The following is a 26,977-nucleotide window of genomic DNA, read 5'->3' as shown; positions in this document are numbered from 1 at the left end:
TCACAGCACAGAGAGCTATCCCCTTCCTTCCTCGCAGATGCCAGGAGCAGAGAGCGCCCAGCCAGGAGGAGTCTCAGAGCTGCTGCCTCTGCAAAGTCCTGACAGGAGTGAAGTGCTGACCCTTTATGGGGAGAGCAAAGCATGTGGGCCTGCCCATCCCAGCCCACTTTGGTCTGCAAGCCCCTCCCTCGGGCTTTCTTCCCTTGAAGGTTCCTGGGCCTCGGCCCCCAACAATGAGAGGGATTGTGTAACCAGCTGGAGGGGCAGGAGGCAGCGCTCTTGGGCACGCAGGTGACACTCACCATGAGAAGGTCCAGCCCTGCTGGGTCAGAGCACACAGTGTTCCTTCCGTAACAGACTCTCAGGATGGACGGGACCTCATGGTTCTTCCCTGCAGCCTGTCCTGCTCCCACCTCAGTCAGATGCTCCAGGGCATCACACACCTGTCAGGTCGTCATCCTTCCAGTCTCTCCTGAAACCTCTCCATGAAGCCTGCCCTGAATCCCCTGCCCCCAGTCATAGCTGACGGATACTCCCCCGGCCTACCATGAACTTTGTCACCCTAATTATGACATGTGCCACACTGTTATGTCATTCTGTCTTAATTTGGAGGCTAAAATAATTGAAAATTTACAGAATATTGCAAAAATAAGAATAGTATAAAGACACACATATAGCTTCTACCTGGATTCACTGATAGTTTGTGTTCTACCCAATTTGCTTTATCATGTATGCCTTCTCTCTATATGCATACAAAAACTCATGCAGCCTTTCTTTATTTAACATATTGAGAATAAGTTACATATATGAAGGCCTTTTCCCTAGATAAGTATGTCCTTTCTCAATACAGATATTCTCATATTAGCCACAGTGCAATTATCAACTTCTATCATTAATTCTTTTTAATATAACTGGTACTTTGCTAGGGTCCGCTAGCCTGGGAGTTCTACTCAGCTCAGCCAGCATTCATCAGACTGAATTTTCTCTGGCTTTCATTGCCTCCCATTATTAGGAGATTTCCTGTCCACACTGAAGCCCAAAATCCTCAGGGGATGTTCTTGTTCTTATTCAGTCACTCAGTGATGTCCAGCTTTTTGCGATCTCATGAACTACAGCAAGCCTGTCTTCCCTGTCCCTCAGTATCTCCCAGAATTTGCTCAAACTTATCTCTATTGAATCAGAGATGCCATCCAACCATTTCATCCTCCATCATCCCCTTTTCCTCCTGCCTTCAAACTTCCCCAGCATCAGGGTCTTTTCCAGTGAGCCAGCTCTTTGCATCAGGTGGCCAAACCATTGGAGCTTCAGCTTCAGCATCAGTCTTTCCAATGAATAGTCAGGGTTGATTTCCTTTAGAATTGACTGGTTTGATCTCCTTGCAGTCCAAGGGACTCTCAAGAGCCTTCTCCAGCACCACAGTTCAAAAGCACCAATCCTTCAGTGCTCAGCCTTCTTTATGGTCCAACTCTCACATCTGTACATGACTACTGGAAAAACCATAGCTTTGACTATATGAACATTTGACCATATTTGACTATATGGACTACAGGGCCAAAAAAGTGATATCTCTGCTTTTTAATACTGTGTCTAGGTTCATTACAGCATACAACTAGGTTTCACCATTCCACACCCATGTCAACCTGACTGCTTTCAGCTCTGTCCACTGCCCAGGCTCTGGCTGACCACTGATACCTCATTTATGTCACTTCTGCTGCTGGAGCTGCTCTCGGCATCAGATGCTGATGTTCAGGGCACTGCTTCCTCTCACTCCTGGCCCTCCAGCCCCACATCTCTTTGATGTCCAAGGTGCAGGAGCCATCCAGCTTGTTCAGTGCGGAGGAAGGCAAATGCCTTACAACCATACAAAACAGTATCTAGTTCAAGGCCTGGAATATTATTAACAACTTACACTTACTCTACTACATCACAACCATCTGAATTTGTTTTCAAAGAGGACAGGGTTGGAGGGAGAGATGGAGAGAGGACTGACCTATCACCCATACATCTCTGCTGTTTGCTACAGCCATAGGGAAATGACCACTAAAACCACTTAATCAGGGGATTTCTCAGGTCGTCATTTGGGTTGTTCACTGTGATTAATTCCCTCTGTTTGGAGCACAGCAAAGCCTGCCCCCTCCTCTGTGAAGTTAAATGGGCCCTGGGACCTGTTCTAGCCAAGTGAGGTGAGCAGGAAGGGTCGGTTCCAGGCTGAAGCCCTCACCAGGCAGGACACAAGTCCACACCGTCCTTTCTCAGCCTCAGGAAGCAAGGCAAGTACGGGGCCCTGGCTTGGTGGCACGTTTATGTCTGAGGAGGGAACTAATCTTGGAGGTTGGAAGGATGGCATTCTGTGTTCTGTTTTAGGGGGAATGTTAAACGCACTGCCTGTGGTGTCTCAGGAGGTGTGAGATGTACAGACTGCACTGGGGCGTTAAAGGCAGGCCTCAGGGAAACAGTGTCAGCACTGCGAGGCGGCTGACTTGGTTCTGCATTACAACGGGGAGGGTCTGGGAGAAAGGGTGGTCATCTTGCAAGCAGGAGTGAAAGGAATAACTAATCCTGGGTCTTCAGCAGGCAAACAGTGTGGGAAATTTTCTTCACAAATCATCTTCAACAAGGGCACACACATGCGCACACATAATAGCTCCCGCAATATTTTTCCATATTCACCTCAGTAAAGAGCAAGAGTTTTACTGTTTGGTGCCCCACGTGCGGGGCGTCCCTGGGGGCTCAGACCGTACAGAATCTGCCTGCCATGTGGGAGACCTGGGTTCGATCCCTGAGTTGGGAAGATCCCCTGGAGGAGGGTATGGCAACCCACTCCAGTACTCTTGCCTGGAGAATCCCCTTGGACAGAGAAGCCTGTGACACTTACAGTTCACGGTGTCACGAAGAGTCAGACACGACTGAGTGACTAAGCACAGCATATTCCGTGTAAAATAAACTGGCTAGTTACCCAGACCCAGCCTAGCAGCTGAGAAATATTGTTCCTACATGATATCAAACTTCTAAAATCTGACTAGCAAAATTTGGGGGAATAAAGCAATACATTTGGATTGAATCACCTTCCAGATGTTCACTCTTTGGCCATCAACAAATGGCATCCCCTGCTGAATACTGTTTCTAACATGGGACAATTGAGAATACGTGGCCAAAGGCATATTCAGTGACCTCTTCCAGAAGGATGTGTAAATACCAGATGACACCATAAAAAGTCCGAAAACCTCGGCCAGGGAAGGAGGGGCTGTGTCTATAGTACAGGTTTGGCATGTGCTGACATTCAGAAATAAAGTGTGCCTAATATCCAAAATCCTAATATTTGGGGTATAATAACATGTATTACTGTCTTTTTAAAAACTATGAATTCTGAATTTATGTAACAGCATATATCTTGAGGATCACTTTGCATTAAATTTTCAAATTGAATAATTCTACACTCCTTTAAAAAAAAGTCATCAAAAAAAAAGTCACCTTATCTATTCTCACTTAAAAGCCCATCCTGATTTTATCCCAGAAAGTACAATAGCTTTTCAACGTTACAGAATATCACAGTGTACTGTGATACTGAAAGCTTATTTTGTAAAGAAGGCTGAGAGCCAAAGAATTGATGCTTTTGAACTGTGGTGCTAGAGAAGACTATTGAGAGTCCCTTGGACAGCAAGGAGATAACCAGTCAATCCTGAAGGAAATTAACCCTGAATGTTCATTGGAAGGACTGATGCTGAAGGTGCAGGCCCAATACTCTGGCCACTTGATGGGAACAGTGGACTCATTGGAAAAGACCCTGATGCTGGGAAAGATTAAAGGCAGAAGAAGAAGAGGGCAGCAGAGGATGAGATGGTTGGATGGCGTCACCAACCCAATGGACATGAGTTTGAGTAAATTCTGGGAGATAGTGAGGGACAGGGAAGCATGGCTTGCTGCTGTCCTTGGGGTTGCAAATAATCAGACTTGACTTAGTGACTGAACACCAGCAACAATGGGGTACTGAAAGCTTGTTTTGTAGTCACAGCATGGTGGCAGACCCAGGTTAGACCTACATGTAGTCTGTTATTGCAATTGCTAAATATTCTTACTCCCAGACGCCTCAGTCTTTTTCTTTTGTAATTAATCTGGTTCTATTGAGTAATTCATTTCCTTAACACTCTCAAAATAGAAAATATTAGCTTACAGATATGGGAAGCCATCAACCCTTTCCTGGGAATTGCTATAAGAGAAAAATAAATATTTGAATACAATGTTATCAATTGTTTAATAAAGGCTTGCCTCAAAATTATGAAAATATATTGGATGAAGTGGTTGATTCTGTCATGGGGAAAAGGAGGTAAATCTTCTTTCTCAAAGAAATCATTGACTCCAGTGTATGAACAATATCAAATATTTAGATTATAAGGGGAATTTAAGCTGAATCAAATACTCACAAAATGTCATCTAAAGATTGTGGTAGGTAATGATACGTCAATTTGACATGCAACATGCATAATTCTTTTCCCAAGAACTAGATATATTCAAGCTAAAGAAGTATATTTATTCTGTGGTTATGGCCTTTCTATTTTGTTAGTGTTTAAATTCTTTCCACCTTGCTGTACACCTAAACTAACACAACAATGTAGATCAACTATACTCAAAATTTTTAATGTCTTTCATGTAAAATGTTATGGATTATAGATGTTCCATTTTAGCTTCTCAGTCTTTAACTGACAAATTCAGTAACTTTATGTTGTTCCCCATGGAAGTAAGTGAATTTTATGTAAGTGGTAAGTTTATGATTCTGTGCTGAGGCTAATCTTGCCCTGAGAAAACCAAAGTCCTCATCTCTATTGGGCAAGTATTTGGGCAGAGGCACCACCAAGCTTTCCTCCTAAAAGACACAGAAGCAACACTAGAGAACTTAATACAAGAAAAGATCCCAACTTGGCAGGGAACTCTTCATTCCAAGAAGCTCATGGAAGGAGAGAAAGATAAGGGAAAGCTCCTTCACCCCTTAGAAGGAGAATGCAGGGGCAGTTACAGTTTTGCGAAAAGTCTCCCGCCCCTTTCCCTTTGGGGTTACATGCTTATTATACAACTATCCCTTCTTTCAATAATGTCCATCTTTGCTTTATATTTTTAAAGGTCTTTTGTTAGTTGCATAAATGTTTATAATTGCTGTATCTTCTTGCCAATATTGAACCATTATTAATATATAATGTACTTTGCTTCTTACAAATTTTTAAGTCTAATTCATCTGATAATACTATACCATCCCTGCTCCCTTTTTATTTTCAATTTCATTGTTGTTGTTCAGTCACTCCGTCCTGTCCAACTCTTTGAGACCCCATGGACTACAGCATGCCAGGCTTCCCTGTCCTGCACCATCTCCCAGAGATTGCTCAAACTCATGTCCATTGAGTCAGTGATGCCACGCAAACGTCTTGCCCTCTGTCGTCCCCTTCTCCTCCTGCTTCTATCTTTCCCAGCATCAAGGTCTTTTCCAATGAGTCAGTTCTTCGCATCAGGTGGCCAAAGTATAGGAACTTCAGCTTCAGCATCAATCCTTTCAATCAATATTCAGGACTGATTTCCTTTAGGATTGACTGGTTTGATCCCCTTGCAGTCCAAGGGACTCTCAAGAGTCTTCTTCAACACCATAGTTCAAAAGCATCCATTTTTAAGTGCTCAGCATTCTTTATGGTCCAACTCTCACATCCATACATAACTACTGGAGAAACCACAGCTTTGACTAGATGGACCTTCGTCTGCAAAGTAATGTCTCTGCTTTTTAATATGCTGTTTATGTTGGTCATAGCTTTTTTCTAAGGCACAAACGTCTTTTAATTTGATGGCTGAAGTCACCATCTGCAGTGATTTTGGAGCCCAAGAAAATAAAGTCTCTCACTGTTTCCTTTGTTTCCCCATCTGTTTGCCAAGAAGTGACAGAATGGATGCCATGATCTTTGTTTTTAGAATGTTGAGTTCAAAGCCAGCTTTTTCACTCTCCTCTTTTACTTTCTTTTTCTCCTCTTTTACTTTCATCAAGAGGATTTTTAGTTTCTCTTTTCTTTCTGCCATAAGTGTGATGTCATCTGCATATCTAAGGTTATTGATATTTCTCCCAGCAGTCTTGTTTCCAGCTTGTGCCTCACCCAGCTCAGCATTTCGCATGATGTACTCTGCATATAAGTAAAATAAGCAGGGTGACAATATACAGCCTTGATGTACACCTTTCCCAATTTTGAACAAGTCCATTGTTCCATATCTGGTTCTAACAGTTACATCTTAACCAGCATACAGATTTCTCAGGAGGCAGGTCAGGTGGTCTGTTATTCCCATCTCTCTAAGAATTTTCCAGTTTGTTTTCATCTACACAGCAAAGGCTTTAGCATAGTCAATAAAGCAGAAGTACATGTTTTCCTGTAATTCTCTTGCTTTTTCTATGATCCACCGGATGTTAGCTATTTAATCTCTGGTTCCTGAGTTGAACTTAATATTTATAGAGCATTCCACCCAAAAGCAACAGACTACACATTATTCTCAAGTGCACGTGGAACATTCTCCAGGATTGACCACATGCTGGGCCACAGGGTGAGCCTTGGTAAATTTAAGAAAATCAAAATCATATCAAGCACCTTTTCTGATGACAATGTTGTGAGATTAAAAATAAACCACAAGAAAAAAACTCTGAGAAATACAAACTTGTGGCTGCTAAACAACCGCTGGATCACTGAAGGAATAAAAAATGCCTAGAGACAAATTAAAACAAAAGCTAAATGGCCCCAAACTTACGGGATGTAGCAAAAGCAGTTTGAAGAAGGAAGTTTATAGCCATACAATCTTACCCTAAGAAAAATCTGAAACAAACAACTTAACCTTACACCTAAAACAACTAGAGAAAGAAGAACAAACAAAACCTAAAACTAGTAGAAGGAAGGAAATCACAAATATCAGAGTAGAACTAAATGAAATAGAGACAAAGAAAACAATTGCAAAGATCAATGAAACTAAAAGCTAGTTCTCTGAAAAGATAAACAAGACTGATAAACTGTTAGCCAGACTCATCAAGAAAAAAAGGGAGAGGACTCAGTTCAGTAAAACTAGAAATGAAAACGGCTAAGTTACAACTGACTCCATAGAAATACCAAGAATAAGAGACTACTGTGAACAACTGTATTCCAATAAAATGGGCAACCTGGAAGAAATGGACAAGTTCTTAAAAAGGTACAGTCTCCCAAGACTGAACCAGAAAGAAATAGAAAATATATGAACAGACCAAGCACTGAAATTGAAACTGTGATTGAAAACTTCCCAACAAACAGAAGTCCAGGACCTGATGGCTACATGGGTGAATTTTATCAAACACTTAGGGAAGAGTTATCAAACATTTATCCCTCTGAAACTGTTCCAAAAAGTTGCAGAGAAAGGAAAACTTCCCAATTCATTTCATGAGGGCACCATCACCCTGATATCAAAACCAGAAAAAGATACCACAAAAAAAGAAAATTACAGGCTAATATCACTGATGAAGATAGATGTAAAAATCCTCAACAAAATACTAGCAATCTGTATCCAACAATACATTAAAAATATCATACATCATGATCAAGTGGAATTCATCCCAGGGATGCAAGTAATTTTCAACAACTGCAAATCAGACAATGTGATACACCATATCAACTGTTTGAAGAATACCACATGATCATCTCAATAGATGCAGAAAAGGCTGTCGACAAAACTCAGCACCCATTTATGATAAAAACTCTCCCGAAAGTGGGCCTAGAGGGTACATAGTTTAACATAATAAAGGCCATATATGACAGACCTACAGCTAACATCATCAGTTCAGTTCAGTTCAGTCGCTCAGTCATGTCCAACCCTTTGTGACCCCACGGACTGTAGCACGCCAAGCCACCCTGTCCACCACCAGCTCCCAGAATTTACTCAAACTCATGTCCATTGAGTTGGTGATGCCATCCAACCATCTCATCCTCTGTTGTCCCTTTCTCTTCCCACCTTCAGTCTTTCCCAGCATCAGGGTCTTTTCCAAGGAGTCAGTTCTTCGCATCAGGTGGCCAAAGTATAGGAGCTTCAGCTTCAGCATCAGTCCTTCCAATGAATATTCAGAACTGATCTCCTTTAGGATGGACTGGTTGGATCTCCTTGCAGCCCAAGGGACTCTCAAGATTCTTCTCCAACACCACAGTTCAAAAGCTTCAATTCTTCAGTGCTCAGCTTTTTTATAGTCCAACTCTCACATCCATACCTGACTACTGGAAAAACCATAGCCTTGACGAGATGGACCTCTGCTGGCAAAGTAAATGTCTGCTTTTTAATATGCTATCTAGGTTGGTCTTAACTTTCCTTCCAAGGAACAAGTGTCTTTTAATTTCATGGCTGCAGTCACCATCTGCAGTGATTTTGGAGCCCAAAAAAATAAAGTCAGCCACTGTTTCCCCTGTTTCCCATCTATTTTCCATGAAGTGATGAAACCAGATGCCATGATCTTAGTTTTCTGAATGTTGAACTTTAAGCCAACTTTTTCATTCTCCTCTCACTTTCATCAAGAGGCTTTTAGATCTTCACTTTCTGCCATTAGTGGTGTCATCTGCATATCTGAGGTTATTGATATTTTTCCCAGCAATCTTGATTCTAACTTGAGCTTCATCCAGCTCAGCGTTTCTCATGATGTACTCTGCATATAAGTTAAATAAGCAGGGTGACAATATACAGCCTTGACGTACTCCTTTCCTTATTTGGAACCAGTCTGTTGTTCCATGTCCAGTTTTAACTGTTGTTTCCTGACCTGCATACAGATTTCTCAAGAGGCAGGTCAGGTGGTCTGGTATTCCCATCTGCTTCGGAATATTCCACAGTTTATTGTGATCCACACAGTCAAAGACATTGGCATGGTCAATAAAGCAGAAATAGATATTTTCCTGGAACTCTCTTGCTTTTTCAATGATCCAGCAGATGTTGGCAATTTGATCTCTGGTTCCTCTGTCTTTTCTAAATCCATCTTAAACATCTGGAAGTTCATGGTTCACATATTGTTGAAGCCTGGCTTGGAGAATTTTGAGCATTACTTTGCTAGTGTGTGAGATGAGTGTAATTGTGCAGTAGTTTGAGCATTCTTTGGCATTGCTTTTCTTTGGGATTGGAATGGAAACTGACCTTTTCCAGTCCTGTGGCCACTGCTGAGTTTTCCAAATTTTCTGGCATATTGACTGCAGCACCTTCACAGCATCATCTTTTAGGATTTGAAATAGCTCAACTGGAATTTCATCACCTCCACTAGCTTTGTTCATAGTGATGCTCTCTAAGGCCCACTTGACTTCACATTCCAGGATGCCTGGCTCTAGGTGAGTGAACACACCATCATAATTATCTGGGTCATGAAGATCTTTTTTGTATTACTTCTGTGTATTCTTGCCACCTCCTCTTAATATCTTCTGCTTCTGTTAGGTCCATACCATTTTTGTCCTTTATTGAGCCCATCTTTGCATGAAATGTTCCCCTGGTATCTCTAATTTTCTTGAATTAGAGTTAGTGTCATACTCAGTGGTGAAAAGCTGAAAACATTCCCTCTAAGATCAGGAACAAGACAAGACAAGGATGTCCATTCTCATCACTTTTATTCAGCACAGTTTTGGAAGTCTAGTTATAGCAATCAGAGAAGAAAAAGAAGTAAAGGGAATCCAAATTGAAAAAGAAGAAGTTGAAGTGTCAGTGTTTGCAGAGGTCATGATACTATACATAGAAGATTCTAAAGATGCTACCAGAAAGCTACCAGAGCTCATCAATGAATTTGGTAAAGTTGCAGGCTACAAAATTAATACACAGAAATCTAATGTATTCCTGTAAATGGGTTTGGGTAGACTCTGGCAGTTGGTGATGGACCAGGAGGCCTGGCATGCTGTGGTTCATGGGGTCACAAACAGTCGGACATGACTGAGTGACTGAATTGAGCTGAACTGAACAGCAAAAGATCAAAAAGAGAAATTCGAGAAGCAATTCCATTTACCATTGCATCAAAAAGAATAAAATACTTAGGAATAAACCTACCTATGGAGACAAAAACCTGTGCTTCGAAAACCATAAGATGCTGATGAAAAAAATCCAAAAAGACATTAACAGATGGAAAGATACACCAAGATCGTGGATTGGAAGAATAAAAATATTGTCAAAATAACTATACTACCCAAGGAAATCTGCAGATTCAAAGTAACCCCTATCAAATTACCAGTGTCAGTTTTCACAGAACTAGAACCAAAAAAAAGTCTCAAAATTTATATGGAAACACATAAGACCCCAAATAGCCAAAGCAATCTTGAAAAAAGAAAAATGGAGCTGTAGAAATCAGGCTCCCCAACTTCAGACTATACTACAAAGCTATAGTCATCAAAACAGTATGGTACTGGTACAAAAATAGAAACATAGATCAATGGAACAGGATAGGAAACCCAGAAATAAACTCATGCACCTATAGTCAATCTAATTAATCAGATTAAATTAGTCTATGATAAACAAGCCAAAACTACACAATGTTGGAAAGACATGGAAAAAACCTAAATGACCATCCACAGAGGAATGGATAAAGAAGATGTGAAATATATATATATATATATATATATATATATCATATATATATATATATATCATATATATATGAATGATATATATATATATATAGGATGTCATACATATATATGTATACACACAGAGAGAGAATGGAATATTACTCAGCCATTAAAAAGAATGAAACAATGCCATTTTCAGCAACATGGATGAACCTAGAGAGTGTCATACTGAGTGAAGTAAGTCAGACAGAAAAGGAGAAATATCATGTCCCTTATATGTGGAATCTAAAAAGAAATTATACAAATGAACTTATTTACAAAATAGGAAGAGACAGACTTAGAAAATGAGCTCATGGTTGCTGTCACCTACAGTAAATGCTGTGCTTTCCTTCACCACAACCCACAGGTTTTCCTACACACAAGACCCAGTCTTGGTTCAGCATCACCTTGACATGAGGAGAGAGAAATAAGGCGAGAAGTAACAAAAATAAGTAGAGAAAGGAAAAATAAATGAGTAGTAAGGAAAATCAGGAATGAGCTAGTAAAGAACAAAAATTTAATAAAGAGATGGAAAAAAAGAGAAGATACTAGGGGGCGGATAAAAGCAATTCACCCTAGAACAAAGCAGGTTTGAACTAGACCATTCCACTTACACATGGATTTTTTTTTCAAATATTAAATAATATAGACTACACAATTTGTGACTCATTGAATCTGCAGGTGCTGGCCATAAACACAGAGGAACCTCGGATATGGAGGTGCTATGGGTACAGATGGTCAACTATAATTTATATGTAGATTTTAGACTGTGGGGAGAGTTGGCCCACAACCCACACATAGTTCAAGGGTCAACTGTACATGAATAATGGCTGATTAACTACCATACAAATCTGGTTTAGCCAAGAACAACCACAAGGCTTTCACTTCACCCTCCAGCCAGGACAGCTGCCACCCAACCCATGACAAGCCCACGGCCTCAGCTGTGGCTGCAGCATCCCCCTCAGTAGACACCAGATGACCTCTTCTCACAGGCTTGCCATTGAGGCCTACACAGTGAGCTGTGTGTAAATGATGTGTACTCCTCTGTCAGGAGGTGTCATTGGAAGACTGCCAGAGACATTTTCAAGGGAGGATTGATTTGGGGTTGTCTGGATGTGAAAACAAAATCATGCACTGACACAACATTCTCAAAATTTGGATCATCTAACACAAACACAGGTCAAGTGCCTGGCAGCTTAGAATCAAACACATATACTGTATCACCTATCACAGAACAATGAAACTGAGAGCAGAATCAAATTTAAATGAAGACCAGATTTGTCAAGGTTTGAATCTGAGTTTGGTACTACCTTCTCTCACTAACATGGTAAAGAAAAATGGTAAAATCAAGTCTTCTTGCGAGAGAGTCAATAAACCTTGGTTGTGATATTAACTTGATATTAACTTGGATTTTGCTGGACCTGCAACCCATGGTTCAGCTGTCTTTGACTATGAGGGCTGGCTTGCTGGGTTCCAGCCCGTAACCTGGTACAGGGCCAAGTCCAACCTGACAAGGTTGCAGTGCGTTACAGGACTGGGGACTTTCAGATACATGCTATGGAGTGATTCAGGGAACAGAATTTGGAGGATCAGTTTAACAAAAAGAATACGAAGATCTTGACAGTCGAGTGAATGTTGCTTGGATATTAGGTGTCAGCTGCACTCATTTGGGTATTCCAGCTAAATGTCAGTTGAATCCCATTACTTCTGTTTCTACAAAAGTCAACAATTCTAGTTCAAATGGAATGGGCTACATTTAGGCAGTGTGTCTGGTGTGAAGCTGACGTGTGTTCTGGTTAACAGGAGGAGCATTACTGTTGGAGGCCATGAACTTGGAGTTTCTCTGGGGTGGGAGGTTTATCTAAATGCGGAAACTTCTAGGAAGAGATATCAGAAGATGGGTCTTGATACAATTCCCCTGTGACCAGTAGACTTCATTCTCCCTCTTCTGATTCCCAGTCATCAAAATAAAGGATAATCTACAAAAGAACTGTATTTTAAAAGTGTGGGCAATTTTAAGTAAAATGGCTATCTAGCTACATAGAAATTATCTATCTAGTTACCAAGGCTGTAGTCCTCCAGTCACCTAAGCATTATTTAGTCAATGAAGAAATTAATCAGATGATCTATGAAAGAAATGGAGTTTTATTCAAGCTAAACTGAGGATGGTAACTCAGGAACAGCCTATCAAAAAGCTCCAAGATCTATTCTACCAGTTAGAGGTCCACGCCTAGTTATATAGGTTTTCTTTTCTCATTTATTTATTTATTTTGGCTGTGCTGGGCCTTGGTTGCTGCTCACAGGCTTTCTCTAGTTGCAGTGGCCAGTGGGGTGGTGCACAGGCTTCTCATTGTGATGGCCTCTCGTGTTGTGGCGCATGGGCTCTAGGGCATGTGGGCTTCAATAGTTGTGGCAGTCAGGCTCCAGAAGGGACAGCTCCCAGGCTCCAAAGCTTGGGCTCAGTAGTTGTGGCACATGGCTTAATTGCCCCACAGCAAGTGAAATCTTCCTGGAGCAGAGATCAAATCCATGTCCTCTGCATTGGCAGGCAGATTCTTTACCACTGGCCCACCAGGGAAGTCCTATATAGGTTTATGAGACAGACGGCTATACATTAAGTGATGTAGAGAGTTTGCAAAATCCTGATCTCTAAGTGCAAAGGGATGGGTCATGGTGACCCCTTACGAGTTCAGGAAGGAATGTGGCCTATTAAGGAGTTGCCTTGGTGCTAGGAAAATGGTGCTCTTTATGACTGAGCAAGTACTTCTGCCAGTACAGAGGTCTGGGGGATGAATAAGGCAGATACACAATGCACAGTAGAGGAGACCAAGGAGGCCGAGGGGTGGAGAAATTTTTATGCTTAAATTTTCTTGACTTCTCTTAGAATACGAATCTCCATTTCATCAATTTAAATGCATAAAATTATTAAATACTTGGGGCTCATAATGAAATAGATTTTTGTGAAATTTTTAAATTAAACACATTTTCTTAAATTTTTCTTTCTGCCCTCAGCTACAAATGTTCAGAAACTCAGGATGTCAGTACTCTACAAATAAAACAAGTCCTGTGTCCAGGGTTTCTCAAACACACTATTGACATTTCAGATCACACCACTCTCCATTTGAGGGAGGGGTCCCGGGCAACGGATGGTGCTTCACAGCAGCCGTGGCCTCTATCCAGTGGCACTCCAGCCTCACAACATCACTTCCCAGCCATGAAAATGTCTCCACATGTTCCCAGGAGTTCGCTGGGGGTAGGGTCTCCAGGTAAATATTGCAGAGACACATTTATACTAAAACCATTATTCATTATTTATCTGAAATAAAGCGTAGGCGAGTCTCCTATATTTTTATTTGCTAAATCTAGCAGTCGTCCTGAGAGACAACAGCACCTTCGTCTCCTCCATCTCCCACCCTATTTGAGAACCACTGCTCTAATCCACAAGGAGCAATGCAGAAAGAGTACAGTGATGGGAGGTGAGGAATGTTACCATCAGATTTGTGCTTTGAACAAAATAGAATAAAATATGTGCACTCTGCTCATAGCCAGAACTGTTGTCATTGAATTCGCGTTGTACAGATGATGCACTGAGACCTGATTCAATGTGTGGCTCTGCTTTTGAACAAGTAACTGAAGATGGGAGCCCAGATCCTGCCACTCACATCCTTGGGGAGTGTGATATTGATTTACACTAAGTATAAATTTTGTTTTCATTGAGTTTCTGGCACTGAGTTCCTAAAACTCTTGGATTTCTTAAGTGATCAGAGCGAAAAAACAAAAAAAAAAGTTTTCTGTGTTAAGTGAATGAAGTCACTTTTGAATTTGTGACTTTTGAATTTTCACTTTGTGAATTTTGAATTTGTGTTAAGTGAATGAAGTCACACCTAAGGAAGTAGGCTAGTTGCCAAGTGACTAATCACATGATTAAAGGATTAGAACTATCAGTACTAAAAACCCTGACCCTCCTGGAGGGAAGAGGGGCTGGAGATGGAAACAACTGCCCTGGTAAATGATTAAATCAATCATGCCTATGTAATGAAGCCTTTGTTAAAAAGAAAAAAAAAAAACCAAAGAAGTGGGTTCAGAGGGTTTCTGGACTGGGGAACAGATGGTGAATCAGGGTTGGTGATACGCTGAGAGGGCATGGAGTCTCCTTACACTGTCCCCATACTGTGCCCTAAGCATCTCTTATATAGGGCAGTTCCCAATTTTTATCTTTTTATAATAAAAAAATCACCAGTTGTTTCTGAGTTCTGCGAGTCACTCTAACAAATTAGTTAAACCAAAGGAGGGATTCATTGGACCCTCAAATATATAGCCGGTCCTTCCAGACTTACAACTGGTGTCTGAAGTGGGGGATCCAAGGGGCAGATGTATAGGACTGAGCCATCACATGTGGGGGTCTGAGGATTTCTCATAGTAGATTGGGTCAACATTGAGTTAAATTGTAGGACCTCCACCTAGTTATCAGTGCATTTCTTGGAGCTGAGACAACCCTCCCCAACACACACACATTGCAGTTCATACTAGAATCATTTTAGGGATAACATCTTAACTGTCAAAGCTAGAGAAATAAAGGAAATGGGTAGTCTCAACTACCCAACTCTACTTTTTTCCTACAGAATCTAAATAATATTCATCTTTTCTTCATTATGTTTCCTTTGAGGGCTTGATTTGATTAGCCAATAACAATATGGTAGGAAAAATTAATGAGAAAACTTTCCCTTGCTCCTCAGTCTCACTCAGGATTTGCCTAGAAAGAGGGGCAAACTTATGTTCTGGCAGCTGAGACTAAAAGTTCCCAACTCAGAAAGTCTAAATCAAAAATCACCAGAATAAGAGGCATTATTCTAATACATCCTCCAGGTGTCAGTTAATTTGTAAAAAGAATTCAAAAAGACTTAAGAGTCACAGATGATGCAATTTATTCTCCTTTCCTTGTTGGAGAAAATGGAAACATTTTTCTATCTCTTGAGTTTCTGGACTTAGGAGCTGGGTTCCACGTCTCATACACTCAGGTATCAGCGGTAGAACAGGAGCACAGCTGCCTCAGTGATCTCCTGGCTGGAGCTGTAACCACGGTGAGTTCCGTATCCATCCCAGTCAAAGGAGGAGAAATCCCCACACTGCACAGGATTGCCCTCTGGGAAGAATCCTCCTCCACCGATGCAGTGCTGGGGGGCAGAGAGCAGACACAGTGAGGGGTTGACTATGAACACATGGAGATCTTAATCTTTAAATCCCCTAGCATCTTTGGTCCTCCTCCTTCTTGGCCTTGACCACTCCCCTGCCAAAAATCCTCCCTCCAGTGGACTCTGAAATCATGTTCTCGCCTGAATTCCTTTCCACCTTCCTTCACATTTATTCTCAGGCCTTTTAGCTCCCCCTTTTCCCTCAACTGATTCCCCCAAATGCTATTCCCCACAGTTCTGTCCACACCACAGTCTCCTGATGATTTTTGCTAGTATCAGCATAATCATACATTGTCAAGAAACTCCTAAATCTCAGAAGTCAGGTCCATGTTTTCTGTGCTTGAAACCCCATATGCAACTGCCACTGCATGTCTCCATCTACATATCTCTAGATCTAAAACTCCAGCTGAGCAAAACAAAGCTAATTCTCTCTCTTATTGTCCTTGAACACCCTGGCTCAGGTCCTCAGCATTTCACATCTGCAACTTTACACCTGCCTCATTACCTCCCTGCCCCTAATTTCCCTGCTCTTGGATCCATGTCCTCCACCAGGCTATATATTATAGAAACATCAAAACTGATCAGGTCACTCCTCTGTTCAAAATCCTCTGATGAGTCACATCTTCTACAACATGAAATCTACATCCTGGACAGAATGGAAATGTCCCTGCTTACCCTGCTTCCTGTAGGTATTTCCAGCTTCGGCTCCAGCTTCTACCTAAATGCACAAGATGCTCCAAAAGCAAACAACAGCTCAAGGGCCCTTCAACACCCCCATGGTCTCTCAAACACCAATGATTCTGACAATGTTAGTCACCCATGCTAGACAGGCATCTTTCTACCCTTGTTACTTGTTGAACTCTACACACAGCTTTTGAGATTCAACAAAAATGTCACCAACTTGGAGAATCAGCTATGTGCCATCATTAGAGGTAGAAGCTCCTATATTTTGTTCCCCAGGCCCCTTGTTTATGTTGCTATCACAGATGATACCACATTGCAATCATGCACTTATGTCTCCATCTCATTCAGTCTGATTTCCTTAAAATGACTGTCAGCTTTGCACGTCTAATATTGAGCACTTTGTGGGTGCTCTATCATGTATTTTTATGGAAACAGGCTGCAAGGGTACATGAAATGAGCACTAATGAACACGATAAGGCTCCATGGAAGCCAATGTAGGGGGCGACACAACCCACCCCACTCCCAAGGCCCACACATGCATTATCCTCAGAATCACAACCGAAGGGCTCTTTCATGAGGACACAGTTGTCTCACTTTGACTGACAAATGGGCAACATATTTGAGGGGGAAATGAAGATGTCCTTCAGGATCACACTTCTTAGACTGACAGGAGTGAAAGGAAAAGGGCCTGAGTGAATGTTCTCCCCCCTATATTTCTGACACCCTCTTCTTCTTGCCCCTCCAGCCACAAAATACCCATCAAAGACAGTCTCCAGTCAACACACCTATGGTGCTCTCTTCTACAAGACTGGAAAATCAACAAAAACCTAAAGCTTCTAGAATTTACTAAGAATATTTGAGAATTTCTTTGTGACCTCAACAAGCAGAAATACTTCTTAAACACAACATAAAAATGCTAATCATATGTGAGAATATACAAAAATTGAACTTCAATACGGTAAATTATGTCCAGTGGTCAAAAGGTATAAACTTTCAGTTCTTTTTTCTTGTCCATGCCACGCATGTTACAGATCTCAGTTCCCCAACTAGGGATCCAGTTGGGCCCCCTACAGTGGGAAATTGATCATCAAAGCATCAGGAATATAAATATGAAGAAGCAGGCAGCGGATCAGCTCCACGGTGGACTCTTGGCTCCAGGGTGGCCAGCGGCAGTGGTGAAGGAGAGTGCCCTCTGCTCCTGGGAGTCCTCCAACATCAGCTCCAGCCTTCTCTGGACCCACTTCCCAACCACTTCAGCAAGGCCTTTGCCTCAACCCCCAGACACAGACTGACTGACACCTGATGGCCCGTGAAGGTTTAAATGTTCACTGTGGAGTAGCAGTGGGACAGCCAGGGCACTGAGCATGTCATCCAGCTACACTGAGCGGCTAAAGGGCATGTCCCTGTTAATTAGGGCCTGAAAAACGTGGTCCACTGGAGGAGGGAATGGCAAACCACTTCAGTATTCTTGCCTTGAGAACACCATGAGCAGTATGAAAAGGCAAAAAGATATAACCTGAAAGCTGAACTCCCCAGGACAGTAGCCGGCCAATATACTATTGGGGAAGATGAAAAAATAGCTCCAAAAAGAATGAAGAGGCTGAGCCAAAGCGGAAATGACACCCAGTTGTGGTTGTATCTGGTGGTGAAAGCAAAGTTCAATGCTGTAAAGAATAATATTGGATAGGAAGCTGGAATGTTAGGTCCATGTGGTCAAACAGGAGATGACAAGAGTGAACGTGGACATTTTAGGAATCAGTGAGCTAAAATGGACAGGAATAGGAGAATTTAATTTAGATGACCATTATATCTACTACCGTGGGTAAGAATCCCTTAGAAGAAATGGAGTAGACCTCAGAGTAAACAAAAGAGTCTGGATTGCAGTACTTAGGTGCAATCTCAAAAATGACAGAATGATCTCATTTCGTTTCCAAAACAAATCATTCAGCATCACGGCAATGCAAGTCTATCTCCCAACCACTAATGCCAAAGAAGCTGAAGTTGAATGAATCTATGAAGACCTACGAGACTTCCTAAAACCAAAACCAAAAAAAGATGTCTTTTTCATCATGGGGACTGAAATGCAAATGTAGCAAGTCAAGAGATACCTGCAATAATAGGCAAGTTTGGCTTTGGAGTACAAAATGAAACAGGGCAAAGGCTAACAGTTTTGCGAAGTGAGCACACTCATCATAGCAAATACTCTTCCAACAACACAAGAGACAATTCTGCACGTGGACATCAACGAATGGTCAGTACCAAAATCAGATTGATTATATTCTTTGCAGCCAAAAGTGGAGAAGGTCTATACAGTCAGCAAAAACAAGACCTGGAGCTGACCATGATCAGATCATAAGCTCCTTATTGCAAACTTCAGGCTCAAATTGAAGAAGTAGGGAAAACCACTAGGCCATTCAGGTATGACCAAAATCAAATCCTTTATGCTTACACAGCGAAAGTGACAAATAAATTCAAGAGATTAGATCTGATAGAGTGCCTGAAGAACGATGGATGAGGTTTGTAACATTTACCAGAAGTGGTGACCAAAACCATCCCGAAGAAAAAGAAATGCAAAGGCAAAATGGTTGTCTGAGGAGCCCTTACAAATAGCTGAGAAAAGAAGAGAAGCAAAAGGCAAAGGAGAAAAGGAAAGATATGCCCATTTGAATGCAGAGTTCCAAAGAATAGCAAGGAGAGAAAAGAAAGCCTTTAGGGCCTTAGGAAGCATCACTATAAACAAAGTTGGAGGTGATGGAATTCCTGCTGACCTATTTCATATCCTAAAAGATGATGCTGTTAAAGTTCTGCACTCATTATGCCAGCAAATTTGTAAAATTCAGCAGTGGTCACAGAACTGAAAAGTTCAGTTTTCATTCTAATCCCAAAGAAAGGCAGTGCCAAAGAATGTTCAAATTACCATACAATTAAATTCATTTCACATGCCAGCAAGATTATGCTCAAAATCCTTCAAGTTAGGATTCAGCATTATGTGAACTGAGAACTTCCAGAGATGTACAAGGTGGATTTAGAGAAGGCAGAGGAACCAGAGATAAAATTGCCAATATACACTGGATCATAGAAAGCAAGGCAATTTCAAAAAAAAAAAAATCTATGTTGCTTCATTGACTATGCTAAAGCCTTTGACTCTGTGGATCACAACAAACCGTGAAATATTCTTAATGAAATGGGAATACCAGACCACCCTACCTGCCTCCTGAGAAACCTGTATGCCGGACAAAAAGCCACAGTTAGAACTGGACGTGAAACAATGGACTGGTTCAAAATTGGGAAAGGAGTATGTCAAGGCTGTATATTGTCACCCTGCTTATTTAACTTATATGCAGAGTACATCATGCAAAATGCAAGGCTGGATGAAGCACAAGCTGGAATCAGTATTGCCAGAAGAAATGTCAACAACCTCAGATATACAGATGATACGACTTTAATGGCAGAAAGTGAAGAGGAACTAAAGAACCTCTTGATGAAGGTGAAAGAGGAGAGTGGAAAAACTGGCTTAAAACTCAACATTAGAAAACAAAGATCATGGCATCTGATCCTACCACTTGATGGCAAATAGATGGGGAAAAATGTGGAAACAGTGTCAGATTTCATTTTCTTGGGCTCCAAAATCATTGCAGATGGTGACTGCAGCCACAAAATTAAAAGACGCTTGCTCCTTGGAAGAAAACCTATGACAAACTTAGACAGTGTGTTAAAAAGCAGAGGATCACTTTGCTGACAAAGGTCCCTATAGTCAAAGCTGTGGTTTTTCCAGTAGTCATTTATGGATGCGAGAGTTGTACTATAAAGAAGGCTGAGAAGCAAAGAATTGATGCTTTTGAATTGTGATGCTGGAGAAGACTTTTGCGAGTCCCTTGAACAGTAAGGAGATCAAAGCACTCAATCCTAAAGGAAATCAACCCTGAATTTTCATTGAAAGGATTGGTCCTGAAGCTGAAGCTCCAATACTTTGGCCACCTAATGCAAAGAGCTGACTCACTGGGAAAGATCCTGATGCTGGTAAAGATTGAAGGCAAGAGGAGAAGGGGTCAACAGAGGATGAGATGGTTGGATGGCATCACTGACTCAATGGACATGAGCTTCAGCAAACTCCAATAGATAGTGAAAGACAGGGAAACCTGGCATGCTGCAGTTCACGGGGTCACAAAGAGAGGGACACGACTTAGCAACTGAACAACAACAAGAGTGGAATTCCAGAGTCCTAATCACTGGACCATCAGTGATGTTCCAAACTTTTATGTATAAAATAAGTCCTGGGGATGTAATATACAGTATAGTGACACTAGTCATAATACTATATTATACATTGAAAAGTTACTAAGAAAGTAGATGTTAAAACTTCTCATCACAAGAAAAAAGAATGGCAACTGTGAGTAGTGCTGGGTGTTGGCTAGACTTGTTACAGTGATCCTTTCATAATATATAAAAATATAGAATCACTACACTATATACCAGAAACTAATATAATGTTATATAGATCAATTGAATGTCAATTAAAAAATAATAGCTACAGTTTAAAACTTACGTCCACAAAATGCCAGAAAAGAGTAAAAATGTAAGCCACATCAAACACCCCAGACAGGCACACACGTGCACACACACACACATACACACACATGCACGCACATACATGCACACACACATCCACGCACACACATGCACACACGCACACACATGTGCACACACATGTGCACACACATACACACACACACCAGGGATCGTCCACAAACTCACGTGCTCAGTGTTGCAGCCGGTGACCCTCATCCCAGCACACAGGGCGTGGGCTGCTCTCTCATTATTAAACACCCTGAACTGGACAAACCCTGCAACAAATTCCCCTGGAAAAGAAGAGACAGAGAAAGCACCAAGGATTCAAAGGATGAACTGGAAATATCTTCCCTTTGACCAGCCCAGGAATTCCCTAAATCAACAGGTCCGGTTACAGTCAATCTGTGGGCATAGAGCCCAGCACTTTTCGACCATGACTGCTACATCCTGACCTTGAAAAAGGCAAGAAGAGACCCTCCCTCCATCTGGGGCAAGAAGACCAAGGCTCAGGCTCACAAAAGCCACTTGTCTGTCTAAGGCTCATAGGAGAAATGGGAGTCCACTGAGAGATCAGCAAGAAGACCCCCAGAGGTCCAGCAGGAACAAGCAATGATCAGAAGTGGCCATCGGTTTCTGCTGGCACTCTGCTCACCCAATTACCATGACTTTAAAGTAAAATGACTCTTATTTTCCCACCAAAGACAAGTTCTGTGGCTTTATCATGCTAAAAAAAAGGTCTTCTTACAATAAGAGCTATCCATCATAACAAAAACAAATTTTTCTCACTACTTTGCAAGTTGTTCTCACCTGTGCACATTAATTAGCTTTTAACTATTATAAGATTCTTACAGTGACTCAGGAAACTCAAATCAGGGCTCTGTGACATCCTAGAGGGGTAGAATGGGGTGGCAGGTTCAAGGGGGAGGGGATATATGTATACCTATGGCTGATTCATGTTGATGTATGGCAGAAACCAACACAATATGGTATTGGTTTAAAATAAATAAATAAACTAAGGTGAAAGTAAATCAAAAATAAATAAACTAAGGGGGAAAAAGAATCAAACAGGGTTATTAGTTAAGAAGCCTGAGCTTATAGTTTTTTCATGATGGTGATAAATATTTTTGTGACATAACAAAAATCCATGTCACATTCCTAGAAAACAGCTTGGCATGTTGTACACATTTAATAAATGCTAACAATCATTAACTTCTCTTATTTACACTTTCCCCAAGAGTGCAGAGAAGGGTTGACGACTAGGCTTTGGAAGCAGATACTCACGCTGACCATATGGTGAGTAATAAGATGCAGTTTTCTCAGCATCACCAAAGTCATAGTCAACAGGAATGGCTGGGCCATTGTCGGTCCAGCAATTCCCTGCTCCGTACTTCACTGGGTATTTCTGCAGGGACCAAAATACAGATTGTGGCAGACAATAGAGATACTGCCATTCTGGGCAGTAGAGGATTTAATGCCCCCATGTGACGTTATTCAGGAAACAGTATGAATAATGCTGATGCATTTTCCCCCCTACCACCCATAGCTAGGACCCTAACCAGCCTCAAGACCCCTATCCTTTTCACTATCTAGCTACACCCAATCCTCTCCCCTAGGCTTCCTCCCCTTCCTGGCTCATAGTTCCTCTGAAAGAGGCAGCGCACTAGTTCACAGTGACCCAGAGATAGTAGAAAGCCAAGCAGAGGCACTTAGTGATATGCACAGAGCAGACTTACTCCCCATCCCAAACACTTGACTCTCTGTTCACCAAAGGTCGTGTCCCTAACCCCCAGCCAGTAGCCCCATGTACCTGGTAGAGTCCAAACAGATTATGTCCCAGTCTCCGGAAGAAGCCAGTGTTGGTGTGGTACCTCAGCAGGGAGCTGTTCCTCCAGTGCTGCAGGGGGGACTTGTTGGGCACATGCCAGATGCCCAAGTCCTGGGCCTGGATGTCATAGTAGCCAGGGTTCTGCAGAGGGACGCACGCTCAGCCTCACCGGCCAAAGACCCAGAGGAGCGGCCTTAGGTTGAACTGAGAGCTCTGGGCTGTCCCCATCTCCCACTCTCCCTTCCACATCCTCTGCTCCAGCCACACTCAGCTCCCACCCTTTCCCACCTGGGTGCTCAGTACCTTGTAGTCATCACTGGTGGCAGCCTCTGCAGACCCAAACGTGTTGTAATTGGCCCAGTTGCCATCCCCCTCTGGGTTGTCAGCCCTGTTGCCCTGCTGACTGGACCAGCGATCGCCCACAGTGCATTTTCCACGCATGTTGTTCTCATGCACACTGGCCACCAGGGTCCAGCCGCCACCCCCGGAGGTCATGTCACAGAAGGTCTGGTAGACGACACCATTCTCAGTGCGGAGGTGATACAGGCCATCTGCAGAGGGAACCAGTCAGAGACCCTCTGTCTGAGAGCAGGGAGTCCTTGTCAGGCACCATTACCAGAAAGAACTTGGGAAGTCAGAAACATATCCTGGAGGCTCCCACACATACCTACTTGTTGGAGGACAATTCTCTATGGGTCATCTAAGAGCAGGGACACTGACTGCCTTTGTTCCATGCTACCTTTTCAAACACATTGTAGAGCAAACATGCTAGGAGACAGAGATGGTATCTCCCTCCTTCTGACCACTCGAGGCCAGAAATCAGTGCTCAACCACATCTCAAGTCTACATCAGGATGTGGCCTCTGCAACTCAGAGCAAAGGGCGGGCATTGCACTACTCATTGAATGAGGTTCAGATTCCATAAGTACAGAGTTCCTGTCGAACAAGAGAGGAGTAAACTAATCTACAAAAGGCTCGTAGTTTCTTTACCAGCCCAATTTGTCATCTGCTTGAAAAACAAAATACATGTGCAAATGTCCCCTGGCCCTCTTAACATTAACCTGTTCAGATGGGAATCAATAAAAAGCACAATAAAAAGTGGATGCTTTGCCTACTGCTAGGGTTGTGAGTAACAAATTTCTGTGTCTCAGCCTCAGGAGGCTCAGGTTTTCTGCCTCCATCAATAAAGTTGTAGCAGGCTAACACTTTAACTTAAAAGGAGTAGAAAATCTTCATTGCAGCTCTGGTCACCACCGTAAGAGCCACCAGGAACATCACATTCTCCTTGTATTCTGAAGATCATGTCTCCTACAACTAGATAGGAATGAAAAGCCTCAAAATTCCCACTGGAAATCTCCTTGGCTGGAAGCTGGGAGTCAGAGCAGCAGACACTAGTGGACACACTCCTCTTGCTCTCCATGACTGGGATCTGTTTAACTGAAAAGTGGCTGAAAGGGGAAGACGCTGGGTCAGTTGATTACTTACCACCTGCTCTGCTGCAACTTGTTTTGATTTCCTTGCAGCTTCTAGGCAGGAAAGACAGGTAAGGGACGCAGGTTTCCTCCTCCCAGAACTTCTCAACAGAAGGAGTCGCTGCTAAACAATGTGTGGATAATTCTCATTAACAGTCTGGTGCCACTCACACCAGCCAACCTGATCATCAGCTCCCAGGCCCGGCCCACTTCACAGGTTCTTCATTGGGCTGTGAAGCCCCAGAGGTAAAGATCCTCTCTGCTAAAAATAGCTGACCTCCGTTTAGTACAGGCTTGACACTTGCATTCTTCTGTTCAACTAATTAAAAATGAAAGCTATCATAATGCCTACTAGGAGGAAGGGAATTGTGAGGATGAGGACTAGGGAAGGATGTTCCCTGGACACAGCCCTGACCACCCAGCTCCCTCTGGGAACCCCAAAGCCAAGGCCATAGGAGCAGGAGCAGACAGAAGGGAGCACAGTCTTCACCACGGCTCCTCTGAGCCCCCTCAACCACACAGAGGCATAGATCGGGGCCCCAGGACAGATCTTCAGATCGGACCTCAAGAGGGGCCAAAAATCAACACCCAAGTCACAGCTCATGTAGATGCAAAGTGTGGCTTGACTGCATCTCCGTGACTCCCCTCTGGGCCAGGACTTCAGCATCCAGCCCAGCTCCACTCCCTCTGCCCCACTGCACACCTGGGTGAGCTGATGAAACTGCTGCTCCTGACTTACCTGCATACCTCTCTCTAGTGGCCACAGGGAGGAACAGCAGGAGGAAGAATCTGACCCCAGTACTCTAAGAAAAGAGATGCACAAAGTCATTGGCAGATTCATCCTTCTCTCCCTTGTATCCTGGTTCTTTGAGCTTTCTGAGTTAGGAAACCTCAGATAGAAAGTGATGGGATTCTGGGCATTCTGGAACCTCCTGGAATAGCCCCCAACCCATCCAACACTACAAACAGAGACCATGGGCTCTGTTCTCTAAATCTCCCCATTCCTGAGACCAAGACCTGAGCAGGCATCATGGCTCCCCACACACTCGGATCTTGTCTCAGACTCAGAAACAACTTCCTGAGAGCATGGAGAACTCCCTCCTTCCTTCCTCACAGATGCCAGGAGCTGAGAGTTCCCAGCCAGGTGGAGACTCAGAGCTCCTGCCTCTACAGGGCCCTGCAATGGGTGAAGGGCTGAGCCTTTATGCAGGAAAAGGACCATGCGGGCCCTACCCAGCCCTGCCCACTTCGGGCTGCAGGCCCCTCCCTCAGGCGAGCTTCCGCTGTAGGGCCTCGCCCCGGCAATGAGAAGGAGTGAGTGACTGGCTGGCGAGGCAGGAGCAGCGCTCTTGGGCACGCAGGGGACACTCGCCATGAGCAGGGCGAGCCCTGCTGGGTCAGAGCACACACAGTGTTCCTTCCGTCCAGGCTCTCAGGATGGACGTTACAGTTCTTCCTCTTCTGGGTGCAGGTAAACAGGCCATGAGACCTGTTTGAGTCAAAAATGTAAGCAGAAAGGGTCACTTTCAGGCTGAAGGCTTTACCAGACAGGACACAACTTTACATCCTTCTTTTCTGAGCCTTAGAAAATAGCTTAAACGTGGGACACTGGTCTGGTCGTATGTTTATAGCTGATGAGATGACTTATCTTGGAGGTTGGAAGGATGGCATTCTGTGTTCTGTTTTAGGGGGAATGTTAAACGTACTGCCTGTGGTGTCTCAGGAGCTGTGAGATGTACAGACTGCACTGGGGCATTAAAGGAAGGCCTCAAGGAAACAGTGTCAGCACTGCGAGGCGGCTGACTTGGTTCTGCGTTACAAAGGGGAGGGTCTGGGAGAAAAGGTGGTCATCTTGCAAGGAGTGAAAGGAATAACTGCTTCTGGGTCTTCGACAGGCAAATGGTGTGGGAAAATTGTCCTTGTTAAATCATCTTCTTTCAGGACACATACACACACAAGCACTGTATATACATTAATATATACGTGTGTGTGTATCACTCCCAACATCTTTTTCTTCATCCCCCTCAGTCAAGAGCAAGTATTTACTTTTTGGTATCTCATGTGCGATATAGTAACTAGTGATAAAGACACAATCTAGCAGCTGAGGAAGTTGAGAAATATTGTTTCTACACTGTATATCAAACTTCTAAAATTTAACTAGTAAAGTTGAGGGAATAAAGCAATACCTTTTTAACTACATTTAGATTGAGTGTGTTTCCAGATGCTTATTTGTGTGCTGACATTCTGAAACACAGAGCTTTTAAATCCCAAAATCCCAATATTTTGGGTATAATAAACTTATTTCAGTGTTTTTCAAAAATATGAAATCTGAATTTGTTCATCTTAATATATAACGAGAGGAACAATTTGCATTAAAATTTCCAATTGAATAAAACTATGCTCCTTTTTAAAAAATGTCACCACACTCTTTGCTCACTTCAAACCCCATATTGGTTTTACACTAGTAAGTACACTAGCATTTCAATCCTACAGAATATCACAGTGTACTAGAGTACTGAAACATTGTTTTATAGTTACAACATCCTTGTGGGAGACCCAGATTTTAGACCTAGTAATGGTCTATTCTAGCAACTTTTTAAAATTCTTACTCCTATACATCTGAGAACTCTTTTTTAATGTTACT

At 42.6% G+C, this 26,977-nt stretch overlaps 1 protein-coding gene and 1 pseudogene across 1 annotated transcript; one reads left to right on the top strand and one right to left on the bottom strand.

Annotated features, from left to right (window-relative positions):
• Positions 1 to 37: 37 nt before the first annotated feature.
• On the top strand, positions 38 to 12,516 carry LOC136171945 (voltage-dependent anion-selective channel protein 2 pseudogene; annotated as a pseudogene).
• A 3,097-nt stretch (positions 12,517 to 15,613) lies between these two features.
• Positions 15,614 to 25,362, bottom strand: LOC136160943 (intelectin-2-like). Its single transcript, XM_065925245.1, has 8 exons — positions 25,351 to 25,362; positions 25,073 to 25,136; positions 24,347 to 24,457; positions 23,166 to 23,413; positions 22,845 to 23,003; positions 22,319 to 22,439; positions 21,224 to 21,327; positions 15,614 to 15,766 (listed from the first exon to the last, which is right to left on the bottom strand). Exons 1-8 carry the CDS (start codon positions 25,360 to 25,362, stop codon positions 15,614 to 15,616), a joined length of 972 nt encoding a protein of 323 aa, XP_065781317.1.
• Between the last annotated feature and the right edge of the window lie 1,615 nt (positions 25,363 to 26,977).

The sequence above is a fragment of the Muntiacus reevesi genome, chromosome 1 (genome assembly GCF_963930625.1).
Source record: "Muntiacus reevesi chromosome 1, mMunRee1.1, whole genome shotgun sequence".
NCBI lineage: Eukaryota > Metazoa > Chordata > Mammalia > Artiodactyla > Cervidae > Muntiacus > Muntiacus reevesi.
The sequence above is the reverse complement of the archived record's forward strand: the minus strand, read 5'-3'. Positions and strand labels throughout refer to the sequence as shown.

Excerpts from the sequence above, each read along its gene's own strand:
- LOC136160943 (XM_065925245.1), bottom strand. Across the intron at positions 23,004-23,165 it reads CCACCAGTGATGACTACAAG|AACCCTGGCTACTATGACAT; the intron begins GTACTGAGCACC and ends GTCCCTCTGCAG. Across the intron at positions 15,767-21,223 it reads CCGGCTGCAACACTGAGCAC|CACTGCATCGGTGGAGGAGG; the intron begins GTGAGTTTGTGG and ends TCTGCCCCCCAG.